The sequence below is a fragment of the Alosa alosa genome, chromosome 3 (genome assembly GCF_017589495.1).
Source record: "Alosa alosa isolate M-15738 ecotype Scorff River chromosome 3, AALO_Geno_1.1, whole genome shotgun sequence".
Taxonomy (NCBI): domain Eukaryota; kingdom Metazoa; phylum Chordata; class Actinopteri; order Clupeiformes; family Clupeidae; genus Alosa; species Alosa alosa.
Window position 1 is genome coordinate 16,997,843 of NC_063191.1, and position 12,342 is coordinate 17,010,184.

At 46.2% G+C, this 12,342-nt stretch overlaps 1 protein-coding gene across 1 annotated transcript in view; it reads left to right on the plus strand.

Annotated features, from left to right (window-relative positions):
* The window catches only part of LOC125292540 (potassium voltage-gated channel subfamily H member 7), a 50,043-nt gene extending 40,903 nt beyond the window's left edge, over positions 1–9,140 (plus strand). Inside the window, exons 11-16 of the mRNA XM_048239898.1 lie at positions 2,303–2,508; positions 2,666–2,750; positions 3,183–3,461; positions 5,528–5,678; positions 6,909–7,089; positions 7,220–9,140. Coding sequence (XP_048095855.1) covers positions 2,303–2,508; positions 2,666–2,750; positions 3,183–3,461; positions 5,528–5,678; positions 6,909–7,089; positions 7,220–7,534 — 1,217 coding nt within the window. The 3' untranslated portion in view covers positions 7,535–9,140. The remainder of the gene's footprint in view (positions 1–2,302; positions 2,509–2,665; positions 2,751–3,182; positions 3,462–5,527; positions 5,679–6,908; positions 7,090–7,219) is intronic.
* The last annotated feature ends 3,202 nt before the right edge of the window (positions 9,141–12,342 follow it).

The window sequence follows — 12,342 nt, forward strand, 5'->3', positions numbered from 1 at the left end:
AGCATTTGCTCAGCTAATTTGATTAGGCAACTGTGACATTTTTCAGGAAAGAGCTTGTGCTAATTGCTGCTGAAAATGACTTTCCCTCTCCGTGCAAGAGTGTGTATGAATAAAGATATTTTTTAATGATGGGATTGTTTATATGTGTGTATACAGCATAGCTAATGACGATCATCCTTGAAGTACATGGGCATGCATATCTAAATCCATTTACTGTCCTCTCTGTCTGTGTGTTTATAATAGTGAGGGTGACAGTGCCATGCACCATTGAGATCTATCATCTGTTTGTTGGAGGGTGTTTGGACATTTTGAATGAAATTATTCCATTTTGCCCCGGTGGACGATTGCTCTGTGTTTACTGAATATGAAAGTAAGGCTTCTGGCGGCCCCGGACTGACTCCCTGCTGGAAAAATGGTCTCGCTCTTCAAACGCTCACGTCACTTTTTTTTTGGATCAAGTTCAGCTGACCTTGTGGAGGAGGTGAAGGTGGAGGAGGAAGAGGAAGAGGAGAAGCGCTCTTTTCCCCTTGTCTCCCGCTGACTGAAATGAATACGTGGCTTCGCGTCACCGCGTGTTCTTGGCTCGCCCCGTTGCCGTCAAACGGGTGAGCGCATCCCAAGCCGCGGCCCTGTCACATCACCACCCCCACCCCCACCCCACCCCCCTCCCCGCCATACCTCCTCCTGCACCCCTCCGCCTATTGTAAGCTCAGATCACTGTACGCTGGCCCCTGCCCGCTCCCAGGGTCCTGTCTGGCATAACTGGGGCTCATCAGATTGGGACAGGGCTTTATGACATTTCTACATTTCTGTTAGAGTGGCTGCCTCTGGTCCCCGTCCGACATCTTCAAAGAGCACCGAGGAGCGAGCTGCCAGCGCCACGCCCGTCAACGTTTTATCTGTATCTCAAGACCATGAAGACAAATTACAAAAAAACATTGATGGGGCAGAGAAGGGGAAGACCTTGGCAGAGGAGGGGAGAAAGCGATGGAATGGACATGGCTTGCTCAATTGTTTTCGTTTATTTTATTTTTTTTTTTCTCGTTGTGTTATCCGATACCCCGGCACAGTGCCGAACTACAGCTGGGACTGGCTGACTAGCAGCTATGAACAGCTGCAATTAGCTAATGCTTACTCCTGTCACGCTGCTTGGCTCGGTGCGGATCTGGGCAGGTGTGGGTGTGCTTAGCCATGTTTAAACGACCCATTTTTCACCCAATGAATTTGGGACTGCTGGCGTAGTGAGGTCCCACACAAGGGCGAGAGTGAAGGCGTGGTGCCATGGAGCGTAAACGCCGTACACCTGCTCATGGAGAGCGTACACCTTTTATGGTTTGGTATCTCAAGCAGTCTTTTTATTAGACTTTACTATTACAGTGTGTTCTGCTATGAGACAATCCTGTCCTGAGACTCAAACAGCAACGCACTTTGGACCAGAGGCCAACAGCAGGCAAAGGATTGTACTGCATTAGCTCTTAATTAGAAATATGTAATTTTTCCACAAATAGTATGCCTTCTTCCAATGCCTTCTACAACTATAGTTTTTTTTTTTCAGTGTATCTCACGCTTGACCTCATAGTCGCAGCCAGAGGAAATGGAAGTGGTCTCTATGAAGACCATGAGCATGACTCCATTGTTTCTCAGCGTGTTCTTCCATGAGGAGCCAGCAGCCGTGGACGCGACAGACACCTCGATAGGTCACCCTCAGGCTCACCATGAGCTGGGCCAGCTCCTCTCCTTTAAAAGAGAAGGCCACACGTGGCCTGACATTTACGGACTTGGCCTCATTTAAAGGCATCCGTGGCAGCCAAAGATGCCCTTTTGACTATAGACCTGTCCCCCCACACGCAACCACCCCACAGTGACAGTTGATGTGAGTTTGGGACAAACTGTTCTTAATTTCTTTTTCATGTTTTTTGAGTGCGACGATTCATTACGCCGATTACATACTAACAGCATTTGGAGAGCAAAACCAAATCGTTGAGTGTATCATCACAAGGACATATTCCTTTTGAAGTGAGCAGAGCAAAGCTTGTCAGTCACCAAATACGGGAGATTCCCGGGGCATCAAAGGCTGAGTTAACACAGTTGCAGTCGTGCTTCAATAGTGCATCTGAAGGGGTGCGTGAGAGCAACGTAGATGGGGAAGCCGATATTACCTGGCCATGTATGCACTCCTAATCCACTTTCAACATTGTTTTGTACATAATCCTCATTCCTCACTGAAGCAGTTGCCCTTATTTGACCTCTGTTTTCCACCGTCTCAGCTGACTGTCTCTCTCCACCCCTTGGTGTACCACAGGGAAGAACGACATCTTTGGGGAGCTGATCCACCTCTATGCAAAGCCAGGGAAGTCCAACTCAGATGTCCGGGCCCTGAGTTACTGTGACCTGCACACCATCCAGAGGGAGGAACTGTTAGAGGTGCTGGACATGTACCCAGAATTTTCTGACCACTTCCTCACCAACCTGGAGCTTACGTTCAACCTTAGAGATGAGAATGCTAAGGTAATCTCACTCTCGGGACCCCGGGAACCAAGCCACTGCATGATCACCTTCAACATGGAATGGCAAAAATGTTTCCTCGTAGAAAATGATGTATAGTCGAATTGTACTTTTACGCAAATACGTGTCTTTGGAATCACATCTTTTTACATTTCTCTAGAACACATACTCACAAGGCAGTGATTCAGATGGAGAAGATACCAAGAGCCGAAGAAAAATTTCTTTTAAACGCAAGCCATCTAAAGGTGAGTGCATACGACTTTACCCTAGGGACACACATCTCTCGCATCTCTCCCCAGCAAACATCAGTGACCTTTACCACTAATATACAGCATTTACCAATCGAATGTAGCGTTAACGATGCCAGATAACACTCTAAACCATTGACCACACTACCACTCTAACAACAGCATAAGGCCATTGAGCTAGCTGCCTTTTGAAGCGCGGTTACATAGTTAGTGCTTTTGTGTAAGCCCTCTGGCTTCCTCCCAAATCAGTCCCTTTGAATCCTGAACAAAACTGACACACAGGCAGCCGTAGTGCGAGCACTTTGCGTCGGGCAAAGTTGCATTGTTATTTTCCCTCAGAGCGTGTCCCAGAGGAGGGTTATCAAGAACGGCGCGTTACCCAGCGCTGTGTGTTCCACCGCCTCCTGCTGATTACCGTTCCTCCCACAGGGGAGAGCAACAAGGAAGTGGAGAGCGACTCCAGGAAAGACAGGGAGTCATACGCCGGCTCCAAGAGGGGATCGGAAGACAGGAGGCACTCCAGGGACAGTCAGCAGCAGCAGCAGCAGCAGCAACAGCAGTCACCACAGCAGTCACTGCCGCCTGGGTTCCCCAGCTCGGGGATTCTGGGATATCCCTCGGTCCAGGATTACGCCCTCACCCCAGACTATAGCTACACCAGCGACATCCAGGCGAGAGACGTCACGGAGAAAAAACAGATTGACAAAGGTAAGACAAGTGGACGAAAATCCAGCAGCTTTCTATCGAGAGCCACCTGTGTTGTTAGTTTCAACCTGAAAATTGCTCCCCTAAACGGATGAGTACAAACCTTAATCTACTGTTCTTTTTCATGACTACACCTATCATCACATTTTTCTGAGTGTTTCGGGAGTTGAGTTTTAAAAATTGGTTTAAATTGAAGCTACTCACTCTCGGGGAACAAGTGAAGTCCTCTTAAGCAGCCCAAAAAGCTCTGGATTAAGCCATTACTGCACAGACAAAAAAACATGCCAGTCAACATCCTATTAAGAGGATCACGCTGACTTCCAATGATCCATTATCAGCCCTGTGTTTCAAACTAAACAAGATATTTATTTTCCCAAATGACCAATTTCTCAGAAGAGAAATAAAAGAGCATGTAATCATATCTCATGATGTAAGATGGGGGAAAAAAGTATGTATCTAAGATCCTCAGATGACACCATTAATGAAATCAGTGTGCAATCAGTGTCAGTGGTAAATCCAGGCTAAAGCTGAAGCTGTTTGTGTCTGTGCACACACATCAACACATGTGTGCCATGCATGCAGGTGTATGTGTGTGTGTGTGTATGTGTGTGTGTGTGTGTGTGTGTGGGGGGGGGGGTGTATATACATGTATATATGTGCGTGTATGTGTATGTGTGTATGTCTGTGTGTGTTTGCAATCTGACATTGTGACCAGGGGCCAGGTCTCTCAGAGGCTTAAGTCAGAGCACAGGCCTTTTTCCGAGGCATTAGGGAAAATCCGTTAGTGCCCACATCCAACGCCCCCACTACGTGGTATGACCCCGTTTCTCTCTGTCTATCTATCTCTCTCTCTCTCTGTCTATCTCACTCTCTCTCTTTCTCTCTCTCTCTCTCTCTCCACATCTCCCCTGGTTCACAAGTTAATGCCCCACTATCTCAGCCTTCAAGCTGCCATGCGTCCTGAGATGACTGCTGGGAAATCTGGGTTGTCGTTTCCATGCAACCTGCTTCACTTTTTAATGTCTGGGCCAAATCACTCCAACCTAGACACTCGCAAAAACAAGCACACTTAACACACACAGATGCATACATATAAAGACATACTCACACACACATGCACACACACATGCACACATAGGTGCAGGTATACTCAGACACACACACACATACACACACACATACATAAACACACTTACACTCACACCCACACACTAGAAATGATGTCTTAAAACCAGATGCAGTGCTGACTTGACAGGTGTTCAGAAGGATGTGAAGACTGTCAATCTGAGTGTTCTTCCCCCTGTCCTCAGCACACAGCCCTCTCACTTGGTACACTTATCAGAGCTGACGAGGCTGCAGCACAGACACAGAGAACATTCACTTCAAACTTCAGCCACAGTCAGTCTTAACACATAAACAATCTCAACAATAAAAAAAAGAAACTTGAACTACTAGAAAAACAAAATTGTACTATTATTATTATTTTAAAAAGCAACGATCAGAATTGCTGAGACGCCTGTTTTGACGGGGGAAAAAAAGGAGACCGGAGCGCACGAAAACTTTTCAATTACCCGCGTAGCTCGCCGTGTGAATGGCGTATTGGTTACAATGAGTGAGCGAGCCACTGTCGGCGGGGGCCAAAGCTGTTAGTAGTTTTATAGTGCTGCTTTCAGCGGCGCATCACAATAGAGGCATCAGCAGGTGTCAGTGGGAGATAACCCCTTGTGTTTGCCACAGTGTCCCTCGTAATGCGTGGGACCACACAGATAGGAGCTCCCGCCACGACAATTCCACTCCACAAAGAGCCAGCACCAAAGGCCAGGGCCCGGCTCTCAGCCCAGGATGAATGGGGCTCTATTTCCATGCATTGTGCTGGATGATTGATTAATGTTGGAAATGGCCTCTCTGCATGCACACTCATATTCATATCTTGCCCCCGCACCCCCCGCCCCCACACTCTTCTCTCTCTCATTTTCTCTCTCTCTTTTTCTCTCTCTCTTTTTCTCTCTCTCTTTTTCTCTTCCTTACTCTCTCTCCCCCACCCCCTCTGTCTCCGTGTGTGCTTCCAGCGGTAGATGAGTGGGCCTGCGAAAAGCCCAGGGACTTCCTGCAGGAAATGGTGCAGTCTCCTGACGCGCAAGGAGCCGACGACTCGGGCAGCGAGATCACCTATGGAGAGGTGGAGCATCGCTTGGACCAGCTCCAGGAGCACCTGAACAGGTTCGTACACAACAAACAAACAAACCATCATTCAGTTACATCACACTTGAACGCAACCCCCAACTTGGCTAAGTATGCCCAATAGAACACCCCATTTTATCTCCCGACTCTAAACGCTTCCTATTGGAATGGGCTAAGCTCTTCTGGATTACTGTACACTCGTGCTGACAACACCCCCCCTCCCAGAGAAAAACGTGTGCCGTGAGTGACTGCCTCTCAAAGCGCCCGCAGTGTCGGTCTTCATGGGAGAGGCGGCGCTACAGCAGAGGTGGCTATGAGAGCCACTCTAAATGGGTGCTCAGTCTGTGGTAAGGTCCCAGTGAAATACGGCTGAGGGTTATCACGCCAGAGCACGCTGGCATTGGCCCCATGGAGACTCTCCAGTGCAGCCCACGGCACAGGCACCGCCGCTGGCCGATAACGGCACACTTTGCAAAGCAGCCGGCTGTGCAGGGAGAACAGCAGCAGGTGATATTCATGGAGGAAATTATACAGCCCCCCCCCCCACACCACCCAAAAAAGAGGGAGAGAGGGGAGGTGTGTGTGTGTGTGTGTGTGTGTGTGTGTGCTGAGGGGGTGCAGTAACCTTGTGTCATGCAGGTTTTATTTTTCCATCTGTGAGTGATAGCTTCTCCTGTGCACTCTTTTTGACCTCCCTCCCCATCTCTGTCTTTCTCTCTCTCTCTCTCTCTCTCTCTCTCTCCCTCTCCCTGGTTACGGCCCCTGCGTCCCTCTCCTCATGTCACCGGCAGGCCTCTCCCCTCTGGCTTTGCCCAGGAGGATGGAAGGAGAGGGACCTGAGGACTGGAGGGTGGTCACGTAGTAGGCAACTGCAGCTTGCTGAACAGCGTTAGCAACACCAGTGCAGCAGCCAGCTCACCAGTGTACCAAGCTCAGGTCAAAGAGACACTAGAAGGAACATTTCACAAGTGAAATGGGGACCAGGGAAATTAAGTTCTTAAGGCTAAACTAACTATGCACCTGTTAATAACAGCTCTTTTGTACCCAAAGCTGGTCCACTGCATTGTGAATATGAATGTAAATAATCATATCTGTTACATACAGTACAGCACACACTCTAGAGCAGCTGCACTTTGAACAGAACACCAGCTCCCCCTAGTGGTCCGATCATGCCAACACTACACTTTTCTGTGAGTCTGATGGTTACTGTTTGGTTATGTAGGGACCAAAGCAAAAGCTCATGGTGCTGTGTTCATGTGGTGTTCCCAGGCTGGAGTCTCAGATGACGTCGGACATCCAGACCATTCTGCAGCTGCTACAGAGGCAGTCGTCCATGGGCCCCCCGGCCTACAGCACGGTGACGGCCAGCCCGGAATACAAGAGGCCTGCCATCCGGGTGCAGCCCATCGCCGCCATCATGACTGCCCAGTCCCCCAGTCAGCCAACACAGGTACACACAACTCCAGGGCATGCACCAGACACTACTAACATATATTATAAACATAATATTGTATCCTATTAGGAATGGTCCTGGTCTTATTCAGCCATAGTAAACCGAATTCCTCTCTTTTCCTTCACAGAACACTGATTTCTTCAGCTTGGCACAGCTCCCTCAGAACCCCAAAGAGTCACCGTCAGGCCTGGTCCCCCTGGACAGCGCACGACCCGACGACCCCCTCTCAGCATTACTGGCCGTGGACGCCTGCGTGGACCACAGACACTCTTCCCCGCAGACTGCTCTCGTCAAGCAGCAGCAGCAGCAGCAGCACTCCCAGCCCATGCTGCCCATCCAGCCTCCCTCCTCCTCCTCCTCCTCCTCCTTAGACCCATCACACAGTGCAGGGGCAGCAGGACTCCACAAACCCCAGTCTGACCCTGCGCTCATGAGGGAGTAGCGCTCCCCCTCGCCCGCCCCCCCACCCCACCTCTCCCTGGCTCTGGCTCTCTGTCTGCTGCAGCCTAAAGTCACTCAGGGTCTGGTTGGCCGTGTTGACTGTCTGTCCGTTCTCTCATCACACTGTATGTAGCTGTACCACTGGCAAACCTTCTCTTCCGTAGTTTAGCACTTTCCTTGAGACATTCGTTGTGGTTCTTGGAGATATGTGTGCAAAATGACAAGAGGATACCTGAATAGGTCAAGGTCCATGAACATGTCCTGTCACGTGATGTAGCCAGCAACTTGAAGAAAACAGCACAGGCTTGTTGACCAAGGGGAAGGACAAAGGGTGTGTTTTAGAGTATTTCTGACTCTTGAGTATTCATTTTCTTTCTCTTAACATACAAAGTAACCAGATGTCCTTTTTGAAATATGGCCTGCTACTCCAGATTGCCCTGTAGTGGCCTAGTGTTGTCCTACACCAGATCATGCAGATCAGAGCTGCATCTCTGATGCAGATTAAATATCAGCCAAAAAAGAAAATCACAGCAAATAGTGCCTAAACAGACAGTGAACTGAATTGATATCAACCATGAAAGGCTTTATTGTTGCCTCAGTTGAATATTACATAAACACTTTAGACGTATCGTATTTCATAACGTTGCTTGTTCAGTAGTATATCCACCATGGGCCCCATGTTCTAAAACAGTATAAAATGAAGGTCATCCATTGTTGAATGCCATCTCTCTGACGGTTACAACGATCTGAGAGTGATGATACAATGTGTAATTGGGGGAAAGTGGGAACAAAGGGCCTTCCTCCACACTAACCAGATAGTGAGCACACTTCAAATGCAAGGCTGGTGCCACCAACTTTGGCCCTAGGGTTTACTTGTATAAGCAATAAAGTCACATACACACACACACACACACACAAACACACACACACACACACACACACACACACACACACACACACACACACACACACACACACACACACACACACACCACACATACACACACACACACACACATTTGTAAATGGTGTCACCGCAAGGCACATGTCTGCACCGAGTTTGTCTTTTTACTTCTTTAGTCTTTACGAGCTCGTAAAAGCAGAAAATGCCCTGGCGGTTTACACTGACACTGGCTACATGTTAGTTTCTTGTACAATTCCATATTTTAAACCAGGTTTTTAAGCTTGATGTTGCACAAACCCTACATTAGGTATTTATTAGAAAAGCTTGAAATGGCTTTATTTAATTCTTTTTCTATACTGATAGTTGATTGTAATTATATTTACTTCAAAGGATTGAGAAATTAGAGCATATTTTGCATGTTGGATACCCACAGAGTATATATCAAGAAACTGTTGGATCCAGTTGTTTCCTAATGGCATGTGTATGTTTTGGGGCTTCCAGAAATTAAGAAATAGCTAATATATTCAAAGCATCGTGCTTATAATCCTATATCTGAACTAGGTTGGTCCCGCATATTGGGACATAACCACACTCTGTAATCAAAATGTTCTGCAAAAGCATACTGACTTGCTTGACCCTTGACCCAAACTAGAGAAATCTGACATCTCTCAGTATTTTGACCCCCACCCCCACCCCGAAACAATAAGCAGATAAGAGTGAGTCATCTTTATATCCAATGAAGTCACTGGCTGTAGCACATGATAAACAGAAGAAACAAATGACAATAAGACACAAAGGCTGCACAGGAACTTGCTGGTTCAAGAGCTTTGTGATTTATTTTACCATGTTTAAGATATTCCCTTCTGAGGAGAGAACTTGCACTTTTCGATCATGTAAGCGCCGTTTCTGCACTGTAATAATTTCTATGTAAATATGTATAAAGTGCAGGTTTGGAGAAACAACAATAAGCAATGGGGAACTGTTGATGGAGCATTGTGTTGATATTGACAGTGTGATAATGAAATGTTAGGCTACTGCAATCATTTGCACATCAACTTCAGACTTATGAGGCAGTCTCTTTTTAACCTACAGTATAGTGTGTTTCACAGTTGTTTTTATGCATATATGCCACTGTATATTTTATACATTGCAACACTTTACAACTGATTATTTGAATGTTTCAGTTCTTAAATGAATTAAATGTATTATATCCAATGTATATAGCACAGTTGATATAGTAAAAATACTTTGGAATATTGTGTAAATACAGAATGACTATTAAAAATGTATGCTGCCTAATAAAGGCTTCTGTATGTTATTGTTTCATATTTTTGGACTTTTTAGCTTTTTATTCGATTGGACAATGAAGAACAGATAGGGGCTGAATCCCAAAGTGAGCCCTGAGGACTAAGGACTAAAGACTCATAGGCTTAATTGATCGTAGGTGTTAAGTGAGTGAGTGTGTGAGGCCACATGGGCTCAGATAGGTATAAATGGGATTGGGACAGTAGTTCACGGGATCACATGTTACCATGGCGACGTTTAATAACAGAGATGTTGCTGACACGTTTTGTGGTCGCGTGTCATGCTGTTTGTTTACCTTTGTAATTTCCGGATTTTCCTATATGGTCTCTGCGGTAAACGTCAAAATGCTTTGAACCCTGGGTAATTCCCTTTGGTGAAGTCTGCACTGATGCAGATTCACGGAAAAGCCTCAGTAAGTGTGTACTCAAACCCTCACGCCCTTTGAAATACGACATTAGGACAGCCCTAAGCCCTTATGAATTTCACGAGAACGCGCAGCAAAGTCTGTGAGTCCGGACTTTGGGATTGGCCCGGGACCGGGAGTCTGTGGAAGAGCGATGGAAAGTGGGTGGAGGGAAATGGGAAGTGGGTAGTGGGAAATGGGTGATGGGAAGTGGGTGGTAGGAAATGTCCTTAATACTTACTCACTGATAGGACAGTGGAGAGTGACAGTAAGGGAGTGGGAGAGAGAGATGAGGTGGGACTGGGAGATGACCGCAGGTCGTATTCAAACCTCGGTCCCAATAGGCACTTGGATCACAATGCAGTATGGACGCTACAGCCACTTGCCCCACAGCACCCCCTGGCTGAAACATTCTTAAGCTTTGCTGTACAAACCTCGCTTTCCTTTGGTCATATTTCCTGCAATATACATTATAGCTCTGGAAAAAATCAAGAGACCACTGCACATTTTTCTGATGTCATCCTACGGTTGCTGAGTGACATTTTAATGAGTTGACGGTCATATTGAAAATTAAAAGACCACTGCAAATCTGAATATGACCGTCAACTCATTCAAATGTTACTCAGCAACCATAGGATGACATCAGAAAAATGTGCAGTGGTCTCTTATTTTTTTCCAGAGCTGTATACAGTATATCATATGTTCTTTTTTTCTTGTGAGGATTTTCTATAGACGTTTTGTCATTTCTATCACATGCCTTTTTCTCTCCATTTCATTGTGTTGTATATCACTGAAACATTTATTGTGTTTGTCCACGGTACTTAAATCAGGCATCTTTGCATGTTCCTTTTCTGTGGTGCATTTTAGCATTCTGTTTCTTCAGACTATGCAGCTGTGGTTTTTAAACCTGGCTGATACCAGGATGTCCAGATTCAGAGAGCTAATTGGATCTGGATGCTGCAGCATGTGGCTGCTGGCTTCGGCTGAGCCAAAGAAAGTTCTTGCTGCTTGCAGACCATCCATGGGTGTAACTGTAAGCTGGGTCTCAAAAGGCCACACACAATGAGGAGAGGTAAACAGTAAGCAAGCACACTGCAGTCCAGGGCCTTGCTAGTTATCTTTGCCTTCCTCCTCTGCAGCTCTGTTACTCTTTTCATGGCCTCCTTCTCAGCCCTCTTCGAGAGAGAGAGAGAGAGAGAGATGGACTTGGACATGTTTTGACAGTGGGAAGACCGTGGTGCCGCAGTAGGAGCTTACAAATGTCCTTATCCACCAGGATATTTGAAGACCTGATTGGATCTGGATTTCGCATGTGGCTGCTTCAGTTTGGCCAAAATGAGTTCTGTAAGCTTCCAGATATCCCTTGGATGTGGTAAACTCAAAATGCATAATGGGAAGATACATTACCCTCCAGAATTATTGGCACCTTTGGTAAAGTTGACTAAAAACAAGTGTAAAAAATAATCTTTTGGTGATTTATTGTAATCTCACAATGAAAAAAATGAGGAAAAATCCAACCTTGAGGGGAAAATCTCGTCTTTATCAACAACATGTTTCCCACAAGGGCCTGGACTGTAGTGTGCTTACTAACTGCATCTTCCCATTATGCATCTTGAGCCAGTTTACCACATCCAAGGGAAATCGGAAGCTTACCTGTATGCAGTCAGCAAGCACACTACAGTCCAGGCCCTTGCTGGTGATGATCCTTGTGGCCTCCTCTCTCTGCCTCTGGGCCTCTCACCTTATGGCCTTCCTCTCAGCCCTCTATGTTAGAGAGATGGGCTTGGAGGCTTTTTGGCAGTGGAACTTCTAAGAGGTTACAAGTTAACTCCTCGACTAGGCTACAGGATTTTTCCAGTATGTTTTCTCAAGTAATTAAGGATCACACTAAATTTCAAACACAAGTTCAAATTCAAATGTATTTACTATAGGCTTACCATATTCAGCATTCAGAACTATTAGATTCCCGTATATGAGCCAATAATGCAATTTCTACAACATTTACTTTTGGAACAATAGAGAAACTTACACAAAACACATTTGAAAGAGTTTGCTCCCAAATGTATAGTGTAAACTAGATGTACCACGTACTGTGGTGTTGCCATCTGCTATGCAATGTGTTTATGCAGCTACTTTTTTACATTAGAATTCATAAACAATAAGGAGAAGGATGTTCCATCCAGGCCTATCTCTAGTT